The following is a 24,379-nucleotide window of genomic DNA, read 5'->3' as shown; positions in this document are numbered from 1 at the left end:
GAGCTAGGCTGGATAGAAAGGTCCTCCTTTGCTGTGTGGTCTTACAGGAAACAGCAAGTAAAGTAAAGGATTAAATACTAGCAGCCTTCACTGATGCTGTGCTTCCAAAATATATTTGCAGAAAGGTTAAGCTGTATTTGTCTATTCTCCAGTTTAGCATATTATAAAAACTAATAGATATACTACTACTGTTTATTTGACTGTATAGTGGTGTGTTGTGATTGGATCAGAGTAAGTTATCTGTACTTGAGTTTTGTAAATTTATTAAAGGGCTAAGAGATTGTATTATAAAGCAGCATAGCTGTATTCTTATGGCTTCATTAATTATGACACCTAGACATAATTAGGCCCTGGCTAAGAATAGCAGACAAAATGGAAAATCATTTGGGGGAAAAAAAAGTTTAGATTCTGAGAAACTGAAAGAACATTAGTAGAGGGCATCCGTTGATTCTCAGGCACAACACACAGAACTAAGGCATTACCCATCATAGATTAGCAATGGCACCCATGCAGGGTTATCCTGACAGCTGGTTGTTTAAGAATATGTCCCTCCCCTCTTGATATTATTTCCATTTCATATTTCCTGATGCCCTGTACACAAATAATCTAAAGCGTCCTCCATGGTTTAGAAATAGCAGTTTTGGTGATTCATTTTTAATTAATAGACTTTATTTTTTTAGAGCAGTTTTAAGTTATCAGAAAAATTGAACAGGAACTACAAAGTTCCCATATACCTCCTCTCCTCATGCATACACACAGTGTCCCCTATTATTAACGTCTTGCATTTTGAGGTGCATATGGTCTAATTGATGAACCGGTATTAATACATTAGTATTAAAGTCTATAGTTTACATCAGGCTTCATTCATTTTTGTGTTATACAGTCTATAGATTTTGACAAATATGTAATGTCCCCCCCTACAGTATCATGCAGAATAATTAAACTCCCCCAGATATGCCCTCTGTTCCACCAATTCATTCTTCCCAGTACACCCCGAACTCTTAGCAACTCCGGATCTTTTTATGGTCTCTATGGTTTTGTCCTTCCATTCAGTTTTAAGAACTACTCAGCTTTTCCTAAGGAAGCATCATTTATTCCTTTATTCATAAAGTGGTCCCTCAATAAATAGTATGTGCCATGTAGTGTTCTGCACTTTGGGATTATGACAGAGGACCAAAAATTAAAAATCCCCATCTTCACAAAGCTTGCATTCGAATACATCAAGCCTCCATGCTTGCTTAGAGCCTAAATAGAAGTGAAAGGGGCCCCATGAGAGCACAGGACGAGAGGAGGTTATTGAAGAGAGTAATGTGAAAAGGGAGCCTCCTACCAGTTGGCCCCCTTGTCTCAGGCCAGGCCCAGTTCTCCCCATGTTTTCCCCTGCAGTCTGGTCCCAGGAGTTGTGCCTGCCAGCCTCCTCCAGCTGCTGCCTGTGTGTTCTCCCTGAAGAGCATCCAAAGTCCTTGCCTTTTCCCAACTCCTCCTGTCTCCTGCTGTCTCCAACATAAGTGTAAGCACCTTTTTCAGACTTCCATTAAGTTTTCACTGCTAGTTATCTATAGCCCTACCTAGTGCTAATAAAATACAATCAAAAGTTTACAAAGCCATAAGAAAGAGGTACCCATAAACATCTGAAGACTAACGGAACAAGGCCTTCCCCTTTGCAGAGCAGATAAACCAGAGTTTTTGTTGTTTTTGTTGTTGTTGTTGTTGTTGTTGTTGTTGTTGTTGTTTTCTTCCCTCCAACCCTCTCTGGGACCGGTAGACATCATTCCCTGGTCCAGCCATAAGAAACCCTATTCTTTTTCCTGCCACCTTCCCCATAACCCTAGTTATCCAGAAAGATGAGAGGTTTCCATGAGTGAGGACAGGCCAGGGAGGTGACGGAAGACTGAAAGATCCAATTCATCCCTGCCAGTTCTGCCTCTCTGTCACCTTTTTGGTTCATACAAGAAACATGCCTAAAAGTCAGCTAAATGGACTCCTCAGGAACCCTTCTGAGCATGTTCTTAGAGCGGGCCCTGTGAGTTTGCTCCTGCTGGCGAGCGCCAGTAGTGCACATCTCCCCGCTATACATCCAGCAGCATCATGCTGGTAGCCTGAAATTGGCCACGGTGAGAGCATTTACACATAGATATGAGTAAATGCTACCAATCCCCATTTCGCTAATTTTTTTCTTCAAAGAGCTACTTCACCAACATGCCAGTGGGCAGACCTTTCTTAGTCAAATTCTTACACTGATTGTACCATAGAAATTAATTCGATAAACACTGTATTAATTTATATGTTCTAATTCTACTTTCCATAATTTTAGGGGTGGGGAGAAATGCCAACCAAAGTCAACAGGAGATTTGATCTAGTAAGTTTTGAAAACCACACTTAGCATCAGGCTACACAGACCTTGTGCTTACTTTTCATTTCCCTTGAGAGAAGGGCTGAGGCAATTCATAGGAAGTTTAGTTTCATCTATGGCATCTTCATTGAAATTTTATGGCAATAGAACTCTAAAACTTTTGCTCTTGTGGGTGTCGGACCATAATCATAATTAACATTTCTTTTCCCAGATTACAATTTACTTGTCCCTGTGTAAGTAACAAGGGGCCATCTATGCTGATTCGTCCTTTTGTACCCCATGTAGGACTGCACATGCCAGGGCGAAGGCCGATGCTGCCGACCAGGCCGCGCTGGCCGCTCGCCAGGAGTGTGACATCGCGAGAGCTGTGGCCAGGGAGCTGTCACCTGATTTCTACCAACCAGGTAAAACAGTGCTTTGATGAGCGAGGCAGGAGCACTGGCTTTGGTTTGCGTTTATTTCCTTTTCGTTTCAATATAAAGGCCTGTGCTTCCTGAATCCCAGCAATACTATTATACAAAATAAACAGTGGCGCATGTGGATCCTTAATCTGAAATGCTTGGGACCAGAAGTGTTTCAGATTTCAGATTTGTTGATATTTTTCTATATTTGCATATACATAATGAGATCTCTTGAGCTGGGGACCCAAGTTGAAACACGAAATTCATTTATGTTTCATAGATACCTTATACACATTGCCTGGAGGTAATTGTATACAATATTTTTAATATTTTTGCACATGGAACAAAGTTTTAACTGCATTTTGACTGTGACCATTGATCATGTGGAATTTTCCACTTGTGGCATCATGTTGGTGCCCACAATGTTTTGGATTCTGGAGCATTTCAGATTTTTGGATTAGGAATGTTCAACTTGTAGTAATAAATATCACCTGAAGTCTGAGTGTTAGCCATGGAGATGGGTTATTCCCCAGAGTCTCGCCCTTCCTCCCCTCTACATATGACCAACAAAGTTTGAGCTGATAGCAGTAAACTAGACAAGAATCTAAAAGAAATATCTGATTCTAACAAATACTCCCAAATTCAGAGGCACTTTTAGCATTAAGAGAAGAGCCAGTTGGTACTGTGACTGTTTTTTCAACGTATCTGAGTGTGGTTAGGAAATAAAGCAGCATACCACTTAAAGAGATTAATCTGCCCAGATTAAGAGGAAAATGCATGTCATGATGGAAGAAATAAAAGTGACAACCTCAAAAAAATTGATCTTGGTCATCTGCCCCCCCTCAGATGTTAGTAAATAGCAATCAACAAATATGTGCAATAGGTTTAAATATTTAATTAACTTTCTAGTAGTTTCCCAGTAGACTCTTTCCACCCCTCTCTATAATATACTAGTGTTTTTGTTTTGAATTTCAAAAAGGCAATATTCACCTTTATATATATTCCATTGTTTTCTAAAGAACATCTGTCTAGTGATTGTTCGAGGCATCAACAGATTTCTAGGTGAAGAAACCAAAATAAATGTTCTCAATTTCTATTAAAAGTTACATTTCTTGGTAAAGAATTTTTCCACCCTGGTTTTTGTGAAATCAAGCTGTATAACTAGCATCCTGTCCCTAGCCCAGCACCCTGCATGAGATAGGTGTTCGATACATGTTTGGTTCTGGTGAGGGGTATACACTGTTGGAACCCGTAGGGTATCACTGAGTCCTAACGAACAACATAAGTCAAAGTGAACAAAATAGCAAGATTCGTAGAAAAGCTAGAAACTTGGCTATAATCAAGGATGGAGCAATGAGAGATCACCTGGAGAATGGGAGCATGAGGTTCCTGCAAAGAAAGAAGACAGTAAAAGGCCAGGCAAAGAAGATTCGGTTTTTACAAGAGAAAGGCTGAGGAGGGACCCAGGGTGGTTATTGAATGATAGATACCATCATCACAGAGTGACTCGTCTAAGAGTTCAAGTCCAAGGCAACCACTGAGAAGGGTGTTTTCTTTCACATGCATCTCTTTTAAACCTCTGGTTGAGATTTAAATCATTTTTTATATATATGCATTTTTTTAAGGAAAAGGAACCTTTCCATTTTTTTGCAGCGACCTCTGGTAGGAATAAACTCTCCTCTGGCATGAAATGAACTCATACTTCCCCGGTACCTAACTATATTGGCAAATTAGCTGTTCCAGGGCGTGAGAGCTGGGGAAAGACTTCAGCCACCCAGGAGAAATTGTTCTCTCCTCCCCAGCAGTGTTGCATTGGAAAGAACCTGACTGATCAGGAGACACTGGGCTTGAGCGGTTCTGAAAGCACACAAACTTACTGTTGTCTGCAGATGGTGATTTCTTGGTTCTGTTAATTCTGTTGGGGAATGGGGTCCCTTTAGATTCCTATTAGGTGTTAACAAGAGGTAAATGATACGAAAGATCATCTCGGTTTCCCAGTCTGAATGATTTTAAAAGGCTTTTCTGGTGTAAAAGCATTTGAGGGGGAAAAAAATATTGTGGGAAAATGTAATTCCACCCTTTCTTAGCTAAAACAGCTTCACATAAGCAAGTTGTGCATCAGGAATGAATACATCACAGTAGCATGGATGACAGCGGGTCTATTTGAGACCAGAGCTTGTGGGGGAGGCTGCAGTCCCCTTTGACCCACAGCCAGCACTCCCTTCAGCAACTGTATAGAAAGCCTTTTCTGTCACGGGTATTATTGATCTTCTCAAGGGAGCATAACTCATGCTCTCCACTTTGCATTTACAGGGTGAGCGAATCAGATAGACATTTTCGAAAAGGGCTTTCAAGTACTTCTAAATTAGGTTGGCCATTTAATTTACATATCTCAGATATAAAAGTCTCCATTGTTTGGAATGCATGTGTTCGTGCATAGAAGTTGTTAACCCTGTAATAAAGGATGCCTGTCATAGCTTACATGTTGAACGCTTCCATGGCAAATTACCTATTTTCAGGAGCTGGCAGTATTTTCAGATATTTTCCATCTTAATTAAATTTTATGATCTTTAATTTAAAACTGTATTATTCTACAATTCAGTTAGAAACTAAGGAAAAAACACAGCCTCTTGATTATAAAAGCGAGAAATGGAAAAAAAAAAAGGTTGCTAGTAGATTATATGTAGATTAATCAAAAAAATTTTTAAATAAAATAATAACTTTTGTCATTAAAGAAAAAAACACAGCCATGTGGGACAGCTTTCTCCCCCAAAGGGTTAAGCTCTAATAAACAGAAAGCATACAAATGGATGTTTGTGAATGTATATATAGATAATTGTGTACAAACACAGAAACCTAAATTGCCATTAGTGGGAGTGACACAGTGAGTCATCCCCCAAGAACTTAGAAGATTGCCCTCTGAGAGTTCAACTTGAAAATGAGTCCCTGAAACTACACAAAGGTAGATCAGGTAAGTAATAGGATGGCTTTAAGAACCACAGGATTTCCTTGTTACCTGATTGGCTATAAAAACATCTAAAGAAAAATTGGTCACCCAAGGAAGTATAGAAGAAAGAGAGTCACAGAGGCAAAAATTGGCAGTGTTCATCCCAACACTGTCCAGAGGAGGAGAAGCCTGACCCAGAACCTTGGAGGACTGCTCTCACATTGGCAAGGACGTTTCTATTATGGGGAAGGATGCGGGGAACTGTGACCCTGGTGTACGGCTTTGCTGGCAAGATCACCCTGACTCAGGAAATGGATGTATCAGGCTAGCCCAGCTTGATGCCATTACATATTTGATTCAGCTCATGCTTCTTGTTCTGATTCCATGTTCACCAGTAACTTTCTAATTTTGGTTGAGCTTTCCATGGAGTTCTGCCAACACGGAGAGCGTGTACTGGTAGTATCAACATGAGTCCCCTGACCTATGTGACATTTACATTCCTCATTGTAAATTAGTGAATTGGCCTTCTAGGATTGTACATCAGTCTGGTGAGCTTTGGTAATGTGAGTTTGCCTCAAGAGATGGCTCTGCTTCAAAGTGCTGGAAAATCAGGTTTCTTTGCCAACAAGGCTGACACAGGCTTTAGAGCAAGGGTGTCCAATCTTTTGGCTTCCCTGGGCCACATTGGAAGAAGAATTGTCTTGAGCCACACATAAAATGCACTAACACTAATGATAGCTGAGGAGCTAAAACAAAATCACAAAAAAAAATCTCATAATGTTTTAAGAAAAGTTTGTGAATTTGTGTTGGACCACAGGTTGCACAGACTTGCTTTAGAGGGTAACCACTAAGGAAGCAGGAGGGACTGGGGCAGTGACCCTTCCTGGGAAGGAGGATTGGGAGACTAGATTTGTGGCTCTTTCTCCCACTGTTTCAATTTCTTTTTAGGCCAGACACAGTGGCTCATGCCTGTAATCCTAGCAGTCTGGGAGGCCAAGGCAGGCAGATTATGTGAGGCCAGGAGTTCACGACCAGCCTGACCAACATGGCGAAACCCCATCTCCACTAAAAATACAAAAATTAGCCGGGCTTGGTAGTACATGCCTGTAATCCCAGCTACTTGGGAGGCTGAGGCATGAGAATCATTTGAACCCAGGAGGCAGAGGTTGCAGTGAGCAAGGATGGTGCCACTGTACTCCAGCCTGGGTGACAGAGCGAGACTCCGTCTCAAAAAAAAAAATCCTTTTAGTCAAGATAATTCATTTTAATTTCAAGTGATATTAAGTAGCATGTAAAATTTTTATATTTGTTGATGGGGCAGGGGCTGAGTATGAGTTACATTAAAACACTGCCCTGGAATGTGGTAAATTTAGTACTTGGAGCCCTCTTGGGAGAGAGCCAGCCTGCTTCCCTGGGTGTCATCCCCAACAAGCTTTGTCTTCACATGTGTAAGCATAAATGTGCTCATACACACAGTGTATTGACTATTTAGAGTGAAGTCTTTAGCACAGATTTTTATGGACCAGTGTTAACTGAGCTTGCATTTCTGGTATGAATTAGAAGACTTCAGAAATCAAAGCATATCTCCATTACATAATTGTCTATGCCTATCATTAATATGTCATGGATTTGGTTAAGAAAAGGGAAGCATCCTGGAATAGATGACTTCTAAGCTCACCTTCCAAACCCAAAATTCTGAATAAATTTTTTCATTAAAAAGGGAAACTGAATAATCCACTAGATGACATGAAATTAATAATTCATGAGTTTGCTGGTTACTCATACCACATATTCATTCTGGTACATTCAGTTTCACAAATGGGTATTGAGTGCGAACCAAGTGCTGGGTACTAGAAAGGATGTCCCACAGTTTGCAGACCAGAGCAATATGACTGTAGTCACAGAAATTGCAGGATTGTTATAGACGGGACTGTGAAGTACTATAGGAAAGGAGTGTTCTTTCTATATCCAACACAAAAGTGATCCTGCTATCAGTTACACAATGTGTTTAGACTCTTTCAATCTGGTCCTCTTTTCACTGATTGTCAGTCTCCACAGAAAATGTCCAATTGCTACTTAATGACTACTGCTGTTGCTACAAAACTTTTGATATTGGCACTGTCCTAATAGACATTTGTTTTGGGGAATCTATGGTGCTTCTGCCCATAGCCAGCCCACCAAGGCTCATCTCTGAAGAACTAGCTGGATACCCTGCTGCCACCATCTGCCATATCTGTTCAGAGCCTTCGTGCCAACTGGAACGAGTAACCTTTGAGTGTTGGTGGATGGCATGCTGAATGTTGTTTGTTTTTTCACATTGTTTGGCAGCCATATCCGTGAGCGGGTGAACTCTATCTGACTTCTTCCCAATATGAGTCTCCAGGAGGAGAAAATCCTTTGGGATTCATAGATACTGTCTATATAAACAGATGAAAATGCTGACTACAACGACTATCAACATTTGTCATAATTTCCCTCCCTGGCAATATTCTGACTAGTCTTTTTAATGAACTGCTGCATCTTATCAACTTTATGTTGCTGGCTCTGCAATACTGACACACACATTTACTACACAGAACAAGTAGCAGGCACAACATGTGCCTTCCAAGAGAAAATAGTCCAGGAAAAACTTCTGTCTTCTGCGTTATATTAAATGTCTTGTTTTAAAAGCATTTAATCTTCTTCTGGAAAATCTAACCATATATTCTCATTTAGTTGGCTAGGCCTTGTATGACTGTGCCACATTGGAACCATTTCCAACGGGATATAGTCATGTAAGGCTGGTGCTATGTCCACCTCTGCTCATATTGCTTGCATACTGTCAAATGCCTATAACCCAGAGTGTTAGAATCACTCAGATAGTTTGTTAAACAATATTTCTAGGCTTCAATGTTCATACTTATTAAAATCTCTGGACATAGCACCTCAGATGCTCTGATAAGCAGCAAGCATAGGCGCCCCTGCTTTGGGAATGCATTTTTTTCTCTTACCCAGATATTTTTTGAATGCATAACAAAGCTGGGAATTTTTTAGATGGGAAAGTTGATGCTAAAATATACTTCCACCATTCTAGTAAATTCTTTGAGCTCAACAGATTTTGAGTATCATCAGAAGCCCTGTAGATCAATTTGAGTAAGTATACCTAAACTCATCTTAGCAGAGTGGGCATGAGTAATCATGTAAGACATGCCTTTCTTACTACATTGAGGACAAGAAAACTGTCTAAAGAGGTGACATGTCAGATTTCTAAAGGTTAAAGAAGTGATTAGACCAGTATTTGAGAGTTGATAAATATCATAATAAATACTTTGAGTGGAATCTAAAATGTAGCTTCGTAAGTTCATTAATACAAATTCTTCCAATGGCCAAATCAGTCTCACCTTGGCCTCTCCACCTATATTGGTGGTACTGAAGGTCACTAGGATACATCCTAATGTTTTTAATGTATATATTGATAAGTGATAGTTGTATATATTTTTGAAGTGCAAAGTGATGTTACAATTTCTTAATACAATACAGAATGATTAAATCAAGCTAATTAACCTATTTATCACCTCAAAAAATGACACTTTTTTTGTGATGAGGGCATCACAAAGATTTAAATCCTAAATTTGTAAGCTACGATCTCACGGTCTCACATCTTCTAAATGAAATGCATGGGCTTTGTGACAACTGCATTTCTCAAGGTGCAGTGACTCTTACCTTTTCCCTCCAACTTTGAGAATGTATAATGAATAATGTTTGCCAGAGTTTATTTTTTCACTCTTTTCTGTATATTTAAGTTAAACATTAGCTTTTAATGTGCCTTAATCTTAGTAGATATTGCCAGTTTTTCTTGGCCGAAATAACCTGCATTTATCTTTAGATCAAAGATGTTAAAAGTACTTTGTATTTTGTGTAATTGTTTCAGCATTAAGTGGCTGAAATTAAAAGTCCATTGGCTCCAAAGCCCTTGACTATTTTAATTATCTTTGCACAGTACATCCACTACCATACGTAGATGGGTATTTTAGTAAAGCTGTGAAGTCGAATATCAGTAAAGCACAAATAAAACCAACTGTAGTGAAATTTTGGGTAGAGAAGTGAGGGGAAACTATGTAAACATCACATTGCATCAAGATCTATTAGAGAATGTACTTTATCACAGAAGAAGAGGGGTTTTGTTAAAATACGCCTGCAGTTGAATCACGAGGGGCTTCTCCATGACAGACTAGTATCAGTGACCTGATGAGTTTTAAAGAGCAGAGGCAGTTCAGCTGATGGAAGACATAACTTTTTTGTGCTCATGCTGCCCTGTTTCCCCTTAATGCTATGTCCAGACACACAGCACCAAGAAAGAATTAAGAAACAGAAGGGCATCACATTTTGAATGCTAGCAGTTGCCCCTTTTCGTCATTCAAGATACCTTTCACTGGCCTAAGAATTCACACTGCCATTTTTGATGGAGGAATTAAAAGAAAATTGTCAGTTATATAAAGGGGGAGCTTACGCAGTTTAGAAAGGAAGTCTCAATTGTTGATGGGCGATCTTGACAGATTTGGGAAACTTGAATCCCCAGGAGTGGATGTATCTTCTAGAAGGTGGAAACTGTGATAATACTGTTATGTTTTGTGCCCTGAGTATAACTTGCAATGCTGGGTGCTCAGGAATTCTTGTCTCTGGCTTTAAAATATTATGTGTTGCATTATGCTTTTTTCTTAAAAGATACATGGGAGCTATGTGATTTTTTATTTTTCAGCTGCTATAGCTGTTTCCATTTCAGTAAAATGGGGATAATAACATGTACTCCCTAAGATTTTGGTGAGGCTCTAAATTTTGGATAATTCCTTGTATAATTAAATAGCAGTCTCATTACAATAACTTATTACTCAGACCACCATGAGAAGAGCAATTAAAGTATAAGTATGCAGTATGTATTCTCACAATTAGGGATAATTGCTGTTCAGCCCCTCTGTAAATCTTTTAGTGAGTTAGTGAGTTTGTCTGGGGTGAAGGGTTGCGGGGTGGAAGGCAGGAAGGAAAATGAACAGATGCAGTGCTGTGGAATTGACAAGAGCCTGTCAACTCTCTATAAGCATGTCGGTGGGGTCAGTGTCTTCCATGTATACTCAAGAGACGTCAGCTTCTGCCCATTTGTGAGGAAGAGGGTCAACTGCACTGCGTGTGACCTTGACCTCATGAGGCGAAAAGTGGCAGATGGGTGGAGTGGTAGCCAAAGTATGCACATGACTTACTGAGATCTGAAGGCCCTGGAAGTCTAAGGTCTCTGTGTCAGCCCAGAGATGCCCCTTTCCAGACCACAGCCTCCTCGAGTTCCTAGGGCCAGGACATCTTGTGGCACACACCCTGTTTCTTTACAGCTTACTCCCCATAAAATAACAATGCAGCGGGACCACTTTTTTTTTTTTTTTTTTTCATTTTTTTCTCCTCTGTCAGAGGAATAGCCACTTTTTTGATGAAAATTTGTTCCCATTTATAAAAAAGAACAAGATTTTTATAAACAATCCAGAGGTATATAAAAAAGGAAAAAAAAAAATCTTGAAGCTACAGAACCAGAGACAACTGCCTTGTGTTGACTTTGATATCTGCAAAACACTGCTTGTGCAAATCCATGTTTTCCATAACTGTGAATGGATTACATGGAAGTGACTTTGTGTCATGCAACCTAAGCCTTAGACTTAGGCTGTTTCAAACTAGGAAGTTTTAATGCATGTTTGATGACAAATCATTAAAAATACAGTATCTACAGGTTCCCCTCTTGCAGTATACTTGATTAAATTTTCAGACACATACAGTCATCAGCTTACTTCCTTGTACAAGTGTATACTTTCTGTGTCTTAGTTACACCACATAATTTGAATTAGCAGATTATGCTAGATTATGATATTGTGACCAATGTTCCATCAACATGAATTTCGCCTCTATATTCTGCAAGTAGGCGGAAAGAATGCAATTATCAGGAAAGTCAGAACTGTTTAGATTCTGTATTATCTTAAAACCTTTCCATAATAAATAAACTTTTCCCCTAGAGAATGAAATGTGTACTTAGTCAAAACCTTATGAATATATTATTTTTAAAAGAGAAAAGGTTAATCTGATTTAGCAAAAAATATATGTATATATGTATACACATATATATACACACACACATACATATACATACCACCTTTTTATTTTTTTATTTTTTATTTGTTGGCCAGGCCCTGATTACGTCAAACAGAGATTTCAGGAAGGTGTAGATGCTAAAGAAAATCCAGAAGAAAAGGTACCAGAAAAGCCACCTACACCAAAGGAATCTCCTCATTTTTATCGCAAAGGCACGACACCCCCAAGATCTCCTGAGGCAAGTCCCAAACACAGCCACTCTCCTACTTCCTCCCCAAAGACCCTGAAGAAGCAAAACCCCAGCTCAGGGGCGAGACTCAACCAAGACAAAAGGAGTGTGGCTGATGAGCAGGTGACGGCCATTGTCAATAAGCCCTTGATGTCAAAGGCTCCCACGAAGGAGGCAGGAGCGGTTGTGCCCCAGTCCAAGTACTCTGGCCGCCACCACATCCCCAACCCCAGTAATGGGGAGCTGCATTCTCAGTATCACGGCTACTACGTGAAGCTGAACGCCCCCCAGCACCCTCCAGTAGACGTGGAGGACGGCGATGGATCCAGCCAGTCTTCCTCAGCACTGGTGCACAAGCCATCCGCTAACAAGTGGAGTCCCTCCAAATCTGTGACAAAACCAGTTGCCAAAGAAAGCAAAGCTGAGCCAAAAGCTAAGAAGTCTGAACTTGCTATACCAAAGAATCCCGCAAGCAACGATTCATGCCCTGCTTTGGAAAAAGAAGCCAATTCAGTAAGTACTGCAAGTAGCATTTTCTCTTTCTTTTTTCCCTTTGGTTCTTTCAGTGAGCTGTGTGGTGTGACTGTGCATCTTGATCACAGCCAGGCTAACCAAAGTTCTAGAAGCACAGGGTTGTTTAAAGCAGCACATAACATGTTTGTAGTTTGAGACAGCAAAGAGCTCTCCAGACAGAAATTCCCCCCACTACCCCTGTGTTCACCCGGCCCCACTTTAGATGTAATTCAGGTAGGTAAGATCTGACCAGCTTAGCACAGCATCTTAGCACATTTTAGCAAGGCTTAAACAGCGTGTCTTGGTGAGCTTCCTGGTAGCTTGCTCTCTGATTGCTGGAAAGGAATCATGACCCCTGCCAAGGGCCAGCCGCTCTCAGAGCTCTAGGAAAAGGACACCACCAAGTTCTTAGCCCTCCTGTTTTCACCACAGCGGTCAGCATCTTTACACAAAAGAACCTCTCCTCTAGCCCTTGTGCATTCTTCTCATACACACCCAGTTTGGATTTTAAATAGCCAGCCTTTGCAGCTAGAACATTTTTCTTCCCCAAAAGAGAACTGAAAATTTCCAGTAGTTCAAGAGAATTTCTTTGGTCTTCTGTGTTTTCAAAGTGTGAGAACTCTTACAATTTCAGTTTTCTGGTAGATGCAGGTTATTAGTATCAATTAGTCTTAAGCATTTAAGATATTTATTATTCAGCCAGAAAAGCTCTGTATTATTGAAAAATCTTTATACCCTCTTTCAAAGGAAATTTTTTGAATAATGTATGGAATTAGTATTTTATCAAATGCTATAGAATTTGTAAAATCTGAAGCTAATTATTGATTAAAAAATGACCTCTTGACCTGGTCACATCCCTTTAGAACAGAGGTGTTGAATGTTACACACCTAGTATTCACTAGTAATTATAGAGACATATTTGCATAATGGTACGGATTAATATCTTGGCCAACAAGAATATAGTACAGCCATCAGTTTCTTATTTTTGTCTGTTTTATTTACTCACATGATTAAGCAATTAAAATTCCTCTGTTAACTTATGCTTAAAATTTCTTAAGTGTGTTTATTTTGCTAGTATCTATAAAACACTGGTTGTCTTCTTTTTTCAAATTTTCAACTTTTTAATTAGCTGGACATATATTATTCAGATTAACTGGACCAACTTCCTAAGAGTCAACTTGCATGGAGAAAAATTGTTTTCAAAACAGACTAACTTTAAGGTTCTGACTCTTCAGTAGGCATTCATTTTAAAGATTTGAAACCTTAATATGTCAGTATCCTGACATTACAACTGTAATAATCACTATTGAATTTGTTAAATGTAATAGTTTACTTCTCATTTGACTTTCAGCATTTTTATCCCCAAGTTAATAAGGCCTCGCATATATCAGTATTAGTTTGCCTGATTTACAAGGAGAAAAATTCAAACAATGCAAGGCCATATCTTTTATACTTTTGGGTACCCATTTGTGGGCTTTAGTTGACTTCTAGACCTCTACAAGGGGAAGAGTATGCCCCAGTGTCCTGTATATTAGGCTGTGGTAGGGGGAAAATAAGTTGAATTACCCAGCTCTTAGCTGAAAGAGTCTCTCCGTAAAACAGTAGTATACATATGTTTGGTAAATTCACAGCCTCCTCATTTAGAAAAATCATTTGTTTTATTTATTTGTGGAATTCTCAGATTCTTGGAGTTAGCCAAGCATCCTCCATCTCAGTAGTTGGTCCTTGTAGAGGACAGTAGTTGAACCCTGTAGAGGGTTCCCCTCTACACCCCAAGGGGGAAAGGAGGCCCCAGCAGCTCTGCAACCACCCTGAGCTTTAGACTGCCTCTGCAAAATTCGAGATTGACTTGGCACCTTCACGCGAAGATTCTAAGAATTAACATTGTCTTCCTAATAGTAACAGAAAGCTGCCTTCCCCACTCCTGAGAGTCAGGATGTGTCACAGTCACAGAGTCATCATAAATGTTGTCAGCGGATGACCTTTAAGACAATGGAGTACTACATAGTTTTGAGAGAAAGACATGGTGTAAGTTAGACATTCATAAATAATTTTAAAATTCACAGAATTGAACTCTGTTGCCAAACTTCCTTGGTTCACATCCCAGCTCTGTTGCTTACCAGCTGTGTGACGCTGGACAGTTTCCTTACTGCTGTGTGCCTCAGTTTCCTCATCTGTACCTATCACAGGGTTGTTGTGAGGATTAAATGAGTCAATACTTTAAAAGTTCTTAGCATAGTGCCTAGCGCAGAATAAGTGATGAAGAAACCTTAGCTGTTACGATGTTTGTTTCAACACAATGCTAGTTGAAGCATAAGCAGTTCAGAAATATTCAAGTAGATTTGATCCATCCTCAGGATCACCCTGGATATTGGTCTCCTAGAAATACAGAAAATCTCCTGGGACACAGACTAACACAGGAAATTAGTTAACTTGAGTATGAGAGGTAGGAGAAGGGAGACTCTGGCTTTGATTACTTTCTTGAGGAAGATTTTCCTCAAGAAACTTCTGTGACCCCTGTGGGCAATGGTTGCGTATGGACTCATGTCCTAGAGACACACATTCAGTATGATCCCGAAATTTTGTAGGATTTTGCAACATGACAACTCTGGTAGGGTCAGAAGAGGCATCTTTAGCATCTTACCATCAAGTGGGGGAATTTTCCAATTAGGTATCTCAGCCCATTCTGAAAAACGACTGCACTTTTTTCTCAGCCATTCCTGTGATTTGCATCCAAGTTTGAGGTTTATTTGAATGTGTGTAAAATTTAAAGCATCCCCATCAAATCGGGTTTGAACCTCACCCCAAAAAGAGGTAAATATATATAATTAAACTTTGCTATTAATACTTAATTAAACTTTGCTTTTCTCATGTGTTTCTAACTAGAGAAGCTTTAGATTTCACATAAACCATAATAACTCTTCTAGCAGAAAATTCCTTACAGTTTTAATATGAATGACAGTCTCTTAAAGGAATAAAAGATTAATTTTTTGAGTTAGGATTTCTTTCTGTATTTTGATTTCCTGTTTTTTATTTTCTGACCTCCTGAAAATTTCTTCCAATCAAGACTTACCCTGTGCCCTGCTACAGCTTCTTGTATTACACCTGTCCCAGTCAGTCTTGAAAAGCAAGACAGATTTTTTTTCATTTTGCTATTTTAAGCTACAACTGGCCACCACAGTCATATTTATGGGACTTTACCTTAAAGCTTTTCACCCTGTATCCTGTGCCTAGGTATATAAAGAACACAGAGTCCAGGGCTTGGTATCTGCCACTGAACATAGCATCCTGGATTTTTTTTTCCCCTGGTTGCTGTTTGAACCTTTCATGTCTAGTTTTCCCTCATCTTCACTGAGTCCACCTTTAAAAATAGCTTTCTAAGTGGAACCACCCTGGTAGGATAAATATATATATGTGTGTGTGTATTAGAACATATACAGGAGAAATGTGTGTGTGTGTGTGCAAAAGAAAAAAATATATATGTATGTATTTTTCATTTTGGATAAAGCACTCATTCATTATTCATTAAATCTGAATTGCAGTACAGTGATATGTGGGCTAAAAACTGGAGAAAAGATAGTAAACTAAATTCGAACCAAGAGAATATACAAATTCAAAATACTAATTCAAAGGGGTTAGATAAATTCACAGAATCTTATACAGATTTACAAAATGGGAGTTAAGGTTCAGGCACACCTTGGACTTTAGAAGTTGGCTTCATGGAAGGCATGTTCTCTGCAATTTCACTTTCCTGGGTCCACCGTAAGACACCGAAGTCTACGTTGTATTGTTCTGACCAGGTGTATTTTTCCTCATCTTTCATATCACTAAATTACCTTTGAAAATTATAAAATAAACCCAGTAGCCCAGAATAGTTGAAATGATCCAAAATTCTTAAAACACTCATGAACAAAATCTAATCCAAGTGCGTATAGTAGTACAAGTGGAACATCCAGAATGTTCCAACATCTGGTCGTGATGTGAAGCGAAAGAAGCCAGGCACAGAAGAAGGACAACCTTTGCATATTCTCACTTATTTGTGGGAGCTAAAAATTAAAGCGATCAAACTCATGGAGATGGAGAGTAAAAGGATGGTTACCAGAGGCTGGAAGAAAAGTGAAGACATAGGGGAGGGAGAAGTGGGGATGGTTAATGGATACAAAAAAAAATAGAACAAATAAGATCCAGTATTTGATAGCACAACAGGGTGACTATAGTTAATAATAATTTACTTGTACATTTTAAAATAAAGAAAACTGAAAATAAATAAATAAATAAAAATAAAGAGAACTGGGCACGGTGGCCCACGCCTGTAATCCCAGCACTTTGGGAGGCTGAGGCGGACAGATCACTTGAGGTCAGGAGTTCAGGACCAGCCTGACCAACATGGTGAAACCCCGTCTCTACTAAAAATACAAACATTAGCTGGACATCGTAGTGAGCACCTGTAGTCCCAGCTTCTCAGGAGGCTAAGGCAGGAAAATCACTTGAAGCCAGGAAGCAGAGGTTGCGGTGAGCCAAGATCGCGTCACTGCACTCCAGCCTGGGCGACAGAGCAAGACTCTACCTCAAAAAAATAAAATAAAATGAAAAAATAAAATAACTAAAAAGAGTATAATTGGATTGTTTGGAACACAAAGAATAAATGCTTTAGGTGATGGATACCTCATTACCCTGATGTGATTATTACACATTGTATGTCGGTATCAAAATATATATACACCCACTATGTACCCACAAAACTTTAAAATTTTTTAAATCTCCAAAATCTGAAACTTTTCGAGCACCAACATGATGCTCAAAGGATATTCTCATTGCAGCATTTTAGAATTTTGTATTTGGGATGCGAACCCGTACATCTGAAAAAATCTGAAATCCCAAACACTTAGGGTCCCAAGCATTTCAGATAAGGGATATTCAGCTTGTAATAGCATTTCCTTAATCTCTGTGCTGTTGTGACATTGAAAGATCATCTCCACTATTTTCTGAGTTATCAGAGTTTCCTGCATTATTTTTATGCTCTAAATTAACCATAATTGAGGAGTTGCACAGGTTAGGACTCTCCTATTAATTTAGAACATAACTATTCTAAAAGAGCAGTTGGTCGTTATCACAATTTGATATTTTTCTGATACTGTGGAAATTATAGGATATAGATAAAAATGTCATTTTAAATAACTGAATGGGAAACTGCCTTTAAACTAAGGCCTGTATCTTTAATAGACATATGGAGAAAAGAACATGGAGCTCCAAAGTGACTCAAACTGGCTGAGGAAACTTGAGCAAGACACCTATCCTCATAAGCACTGTAAAATGGAACTAATAATCACTTGTGAAGAATAAACAAAAAAATCTACTCAGAGATGCTTAGCCCACTGCCCAGCATTATAAAAACCTGCAATAAATGTTTATTTTCCTCCCATTTACTTGAGGTTTAGGAACTGATGCTTTTCTTCTTCTTAATAGTCCCCACTTAAAGGGGACTCATGTTTACTTCCTCTCCCTCCCCCATTTTACTCATCACCCTGTTTGTTCTTCATTTAATGCAAATGATTAATGAAATGATTAATGAAATTAAATCATTTCAGTGATTTAATGCGTTTTGTTTAACAACCCACATTTGGGTCAGGCACTGTGGTTCATGCCTGGAATCCCAGCACTTTGGGAGGCCAAGGTGGCAGGATCACTTGAGGCCAGGAAGTTGAGACCAGCCTGGGCAACATAGTGAAACTTCATCTCTACAAAAAGTACAGATATTAGCCATGTTTGGTGGCACACACTGTTGGTCTCAGCTACTCAGGAAGCTGAGGTGGTAGGGTGGCTTGAACCTGGGAGGTAAAGGCTGCGATGAGCTGAGATCACACCACTGCATTCCAGTCTGGGCGACAGAGCAAGAGCCTGTCTCAAAACAACCCACATCCACAGCACTTGGAAATGTGCTGGAAGATAGTAGGGTCTCATTAAATATTGGTTGCCTGAATGAACTGGGCAATGTCACGTGTCTGTGCACTGGGTACGTAGCAGTGAATAAGACAAGGCCTCTGCCACTGTGGAGCTCAGCGTCTTGTGGGGGGAAATAGCAGTTAAACAACAAAGGACAGTCAAGTGTGAAATTCATTGTGATAGAGAAAGCAGGGCACTCTGACTTCTACCACAGAGATGTGGGCTCAGTCAGGGAAAGAGACCTTCTTGAGTAAATGATGTGTGTGACCCAAACCCTAGACCCGAATTGATGAGAGTGCTTGACCAATGATAGCTCCAATGTCCCTTATTCACTTACCCCACACCCAAAACACATCAATACTTTTGAGGCCTCTGTAACATTGTTTCAGTGTAGTCCTACCCAATATCCAAGTAGAGTACCACTGTTTCCTCATCTGTAAAATAAGGGCAATAAAACTACCTACCTCATAAAGCCAGTTTAGAACACTTTTAATGCTATATAAGAATTGGACACTATTTTCACAGTAATGCTGTGGATGTGGGTTGTTTCACAGTAAATACCATGACTTTGTAAAAAAAGGTGGCTTCTTCATGGAGCAGATCTGAAAAGATGGGTTATATGAGGTTGGTTTGTTTAAACAAGTAAAATTTGGGGCCCTTGGACTATCCGGTATTTATTATAATGATATTTATCAAAATAGGATCCTGTAGTTTGTAAAATATAACTTGATTTCTAAAATGTTGTGATTGTGATTAGAGAAATTTAAAAAGCTAGGCCTGTAAGATAACTTCTGCAAGTATCCACCTTCTCACTTACAGCTTTTACTTAACGGAAAGGGTGGTGTCCAAACAGAGAACCAGGGAAAAAGCAGGGGGTAGAGAACCTCGTTTTGAGTTTTCCCTGAATTATTCCTTGGAGGCGGCTTTGTCCTACAGATTTTGCTCTCCTGTTCTAACTGCCCTGAGGAGGAAGCAGCTCTTCCTCATCTGACCTGCATTCTAACAACAAATGCACCTCTAACTCCCAGCCCTTAGTAGGCCCCATTATGGTGAGCTGTGTCTCTCAGCCCACGCTGTTGTCCGTTGTTTTGAGGTGAATGAAGTAGATCAGTTGTTTAAAACGTTTTTAAACTAATTCAAGCCTGGATTCATTTTTAAGTGAAGGTTCTGAAATGTCTCCATCTAAACATAGCATTGCTGTTTTTAGTCTACACCTTTTGGAACTGCTGTCATCTTTTATGCCTTATTTACTGCAATCATGTTAACTTTCTTATTTTTTCAGTAATTGGCTTTGGTAATATCTTGATATTAACATGGAAAAGTTAGAATTATTTTGTTCTCTTTCATTTTCAGGGCCCTAATTCGATCATGATTGTCCTTGTCATGCTGTTGAATATCGGGTTGGCCATTCTTTTTGTTCACTTTCTAACTTGATTGGAATTAGGAAAGGTAAGAATCGCCTTAATTTCTATCTAAAATCATAGTAAATAATATTCTTTTCTCATATCCAAATTTGCTATTTTTTTAACAATGACATATTGTCCTTCACTTTAATTTTGGCTATGCCTGAATGTGATTCAACATAGTTACTTAATGCTATAACTGTTTTGACCCTTCAGTGAAGTCCTGACAACTAGTGGTGTGTTAGCCCACAGTTCTCTGCAGTGGTGCCGTCAGCCCTTTAAATGGCCCACCCCAGGCAGACTCAGACACAGGGAAGGAGGCTTGGAATTAGGATGGGATCGCAAGAGAGATGAAACTTGGAAAATTCAGCCAGAGGACCTGTTCGGTTCCCCTGGGAGTGCTTTGTGGCTTTGGGGTCCTCTGGGAGCTGAAGCGCACGGCCATGTTGGAGAGCAAAACTTAATAATAATTCTTTTTTAAAATCTGCTGAAGCAGCCCCATCCGGCGAAGTTCTTGGCATTGGCTACTCCATCTGTCCGAGCAGAGTGTGACTAAACTGGAAATGTATGGAGCTGCATTTTTTTTTTTTTTTTTTTGATGGAAGTCAACAGCTGCCTTACTATTTTACCATCTGACGTTTTTAGTAGGGAGCTGGGGAAACGACTGCCCGAGGAATGCGGTCGGAGGATTGTGTTGCTGTGGACGTGGTTCCAACATTCACTCCTATCTCATTAGAAGAAATAGGTAGCAGCATCACTCACCAGTCTTATGCCATGACCTGCTGCTTTAACATCTCCTGGAATGTTCTGGGAGAGAACGTTTCGTTTGCTTGTGCACGACTCTGTTCATTTTTGCTGTTTATTTAAATATGATGTATAGTCATCTACCACCTGCGGTCCTGGCCGGACCGAAACACACGTGTTGCATCTCAAGGAAAAGAAACAACAAAATGCTAGTGAACATGTGCTTATTTTGATAGCAATATACCATCTTTTATGTCATTTATTCTTCCTATACTTGTAAAAGGTTATTTATCTTTAAATTTTAGCGATTTGAAGACACTATGCCTTCCTAAGAACTAATTTAACTTTAAATATTTTTAACATTACTGAGGTGAATTATTTATGCACTTAGGAAGTGCTAAATTTTAAAAGCCGAAACACAACAGAATTCTAAGAAGTATAGTCCAAACGTTGCATGGATTGCAGTAATCAGTGTTTAAAGGATTCAGTTTCTTTGCTGACGTACTTTACAACCAAATAAAATCTTGTCGGTGGCTGTGTTAATTCCCATGAAAGTTAAGCAAGATGCTATTAATAAACTGCTCTGCTCTTTCTTGTTTTCTTTTTCCAACTTAAATTTCTGTTGAATACATTCAGGTAGAACATAAAGCCTTGTTCAATCACTGCCTCTCAGTTTTCTGCCTTTCCTGTTTTTCAAAGTCCTTTTGTAATTTCATTTCCCATTTTAAAGGCTTAGACATTTTTATTTTAAATATATGTCTTTTACAGTCTTTTGTCATTCTGACATTTCTGGGTTTTTGCTGTTTTATAATTTACCCTTTATATTGAGAAGCATGCTTACTTAGAGAAACTAAATGGTCTTTATAAAAGTAATTAGTTAAAAAGAAATCAGGGGAGGAAAAGTATCTATCTAATCTATTAAATCTTTTTAAAACATTACATTGCAGAGGGGGAGCTACTCCTAAATATTTTCACTGATTTGCATGGTTTAATCAGATTTTTTTTTTTTTTTTTTTTTTTTTTTTTTTTTTTTACCGTATTAGCTACCTTTTTCAATGCAGAAAGACAGTTCACACAATTCCCTGGTTAGCACAGATTGTGGACTGACGTCTTTTGCCACCGCAGGTAGTAACCCAGTGATGTTTCCTTACAGAAGCACAAATATGTTGAAAATCCTGGGTGTGACCAATATGGAATAAAGAAGAAGGCAGAAAGAGAGCAAATGAAAAATTTCAACTTGTATATTCATTTTTTACATTTTGCTTTGACTTTTAAATTTAGGAAGTCCGTTTTTACCTGAGAACAAACGTTTAAAGTTCCTGTGTCACTCTCAGTATTCTCACCGCCCCTTCCAAACCCTGTAGCTCCTTATGCTGGGAAAGCTGGTTTTTTAAAAAAATAATAATAAAATATTTAATCTTATTAAGTGTTTATTTAAAATGTGTAATGCTTTGGAAATCATGGGTAACAGATAGCGAGAGGATATGTTTATAAAGTGAGCATGTTGGTCCCATTTATAAATATATGTATGATTTATAAGCTTTTTTAAAACAAAGCTCAAATTGTTGGTATTTTTCTAAAATGTGCACAGCTGTATTTTACATGAAGGCTCTTTCTAATGGGTTGTTATACTGTACTCAACATTTTGGACAGCACATGAAGTCTGCCAATGTACTTAATAAAACATGACTTTGTTTATTTAAAGTTTCTTGCTGTGAAAAAGAACTCCTTACCTGTGAGTTCCTTTATTTATAATTCTCAAAACCAAAATGTATAATGTACAGTTTTCACAACTGTATCTGCTCTAATAAAAAAAAAGTTGGTTATTAATAAAGTCGGAAGTGTGTTTTCTTTGTGAGTAAATTACTGTCTTGAGTTATGTGGAATGCTTCGGTGGTGGTGTTGAAAGAGATCTGCTGAAAAATTAACAGCAGAAATAGAAGGAAAAAATGCACAAAGAAGCCATGTGCCAGAAGGTAGTTATACTGCACCACCAATTGGTTCTACATTTCTTTCATCCTGGGCCTTGCAAATAATTTTGCAAAATAAGGTTCATTGCTCTGCTTAATGGCTTCATTAATTGGATTAGTGCCTTATCCAGAGTTTAAAGACTGCTCTTATTTTTAAAGAAAAGTTGAAGTAAATCTCCCTCCTACATGGGCACTTTTCAATTAATTAGAATTTTTTTTTACCATTGTGCCCCAAATAATATGTTGCTATGACCCCTGCTGCTTAGGTGCACTCCTGGAAGGTTAAGCACAATATGGGTTGAATAAACCTGCCGCCACCGGGACTTCCAGCCACTGTGCTCCCTTTGAAGCCATCCAGGGTGCTGGCCTAAGCTGCTGGCTTGACACGTAGGCAAGCCACCTGTGCACTGTGATAAAAGGACCATCTCCAAAACAGCTTTCCAGGGAGGTGCCATGGTGCTTTTAAATTCCCAAATTCATCACACCTGTTGAGGGCTAAGATCTTGGAGCCCCTCATATAAATAATGCACAGAGTTATTGACTCTAGGGCTGAACAGATTACTCAACTTCAGTAATTAGCCTCCTAGCAAATCCTAAAGGAGGAGAACACAGAACAGACTTTTGAAGCAGGGAAGGAAAGCACAAGGTGCTAGAGAGATTATTGATTCCAGATTCGTGTCCAAGCCACACATTGTGAGCGCTGATGCCAAAGCTAGGGTGAAGCTTGTGTGGTTGGGAAGTCTGGAAAATATTCTACATGCCCTTTTAATGCAACAACTGTTTCTCAAGAGTTGTGGCTAGCAGGCACCCCAGGCATACCCTCCCTGCCATTTGCAGCTCTCCTGCCATGCTTTGGAAAGTAACATAGCCTCATCGTCCCAACTTAATAGGTGGCTGTTGATGTGGCGTATTCTGCCAGTACAGTGTCACGGTTCATCAGACTGCATTTGATTATTCCAGGTTTAAGAATTATCTGTTCTGACAATTCACTCTCACCCCAAAGGTACTGAAATGCAGTGGCCTCTATGATAGGGGTCTGGTTTATAGGAATAGGAGAAAATAGCAGAGATAGAGAAGACAGTGAATACTGATGAATATAGTCAATATAGATGAAATTCCAGCTTTGGTCATGATTGATTATGGATCCTTCTCTAATCCATGCCCCTGGTTTCCTTATCAGTAAAATGGGTGTAGTCATAGCACTACCTGGCCTCACAGGGTGATGGTGAGAATGAAATGACCTTATTTATGTTAAATGCTTACTGTAGTGCCTGGCACATAGTAACTGCTTTGTATGTTTTTTACTGACTGAAAGAAATAGGGATAAAATAATTAAATTCCTATTAGTGTCTCAGACACATTGAAAAATACAGTGAGACTCCATTCTAAGGGTCTTTTTGTAATGTTTAATTAGGTCATGGGTCATGGGATGTCCTTGCTGCAGTAATGACAAGTCAGTCTTTCTCACCGGGAAAATTAAAGGCCCCACCTACAGAGTTCCTTCTCTTTGCTAACATGTGTTTTCCAATATAGGAGAATACGAAGACGTTTGCTTTACAAAGAGCTTTCACATCAGTGTCTCACTGGATTCTTGCAATCTTCCTGGAAAGTTTTCCTGCAGTTAAATGACTTGCACAAGATCACGTAGCCATAAAGTCATAAAAATCTGTATCAGAGTCCCAGATCTGACACTACATCTTGTGCTTTTTCATTTCACATATTGGCTAGAATTATTCCACATTGCCACTCATCAGCCATGAAGATGTGATGG

The 24,379-nt window shown here is 39.2% G+C and overlaps 1 protein-coding gene across 6 annotated transcripts in view; it reads left to right on the top strand.

Annotated features, from left to right (window-relative positions):
• Nucleotides 1-24,158, top strand: part of JPH1 (junctophilin 1) — an 84,160-nt gene extending 60,002 nt beyond the window's left edge. Inside the window, exons 3-6 of one of the 6 annotated variants that reach the window (XM_017885823.1) lie at nucleotides 2,639-2,757; nucleotides 11,902-12,548; nucleotides 19,845-19,940; nucleotides 24,142-24,158. In XM_017885823.1, coding sequence (XP_017741312.1) covers nucleotides 2,639-2,757; nucleotides 11,902-12,548; nucleotides 19,845-19,925 — 847 coding nt within the window. In that variant the 3' untranslated portion in view covers nucleotides 19,926-19,940; nucleotides 24,142-24,158. Of the gene's footprint in view, nucleotides 1-2,638; nucleotides 2,758-11,901; nucleotides 12,549-19,844; nucleotides 19,941-20,110; nucleotides 22,470-24,141 lie in introns of those variants that run through there. The other 5 variants (XM_017885796.1, XM_017885788.1, XM_017885819.1 and 2 more) reach the window with 5 other exon arrangements.
• The last annotated feature ends 221 nt before the right edge of the window (nucleotides 24,159-24,379 follow it).

The sequence above is a fragment of the Rhinopithecus bieti genome, unplaced genomic scaffold (assembly GCF_001698545.2).
Source record: "Rhinopithecus bieti isolate Rb0 unplaced genomic scaffold, ASM169854v2 scaffold_1380, whole genome shotgun sequence".
Lineage (NCBI taxonomy): Eukaryota > Metazoa > Chordata > Mammalia > Primates > Cercopithecidae > Rhinopithecus > Rhinopithecus bieti.
The sequence above is the reverse complement of the archived record's forward strand: the minus strand, read 5'-3'. Positions and strand labels throughout refer to the sequence as shown.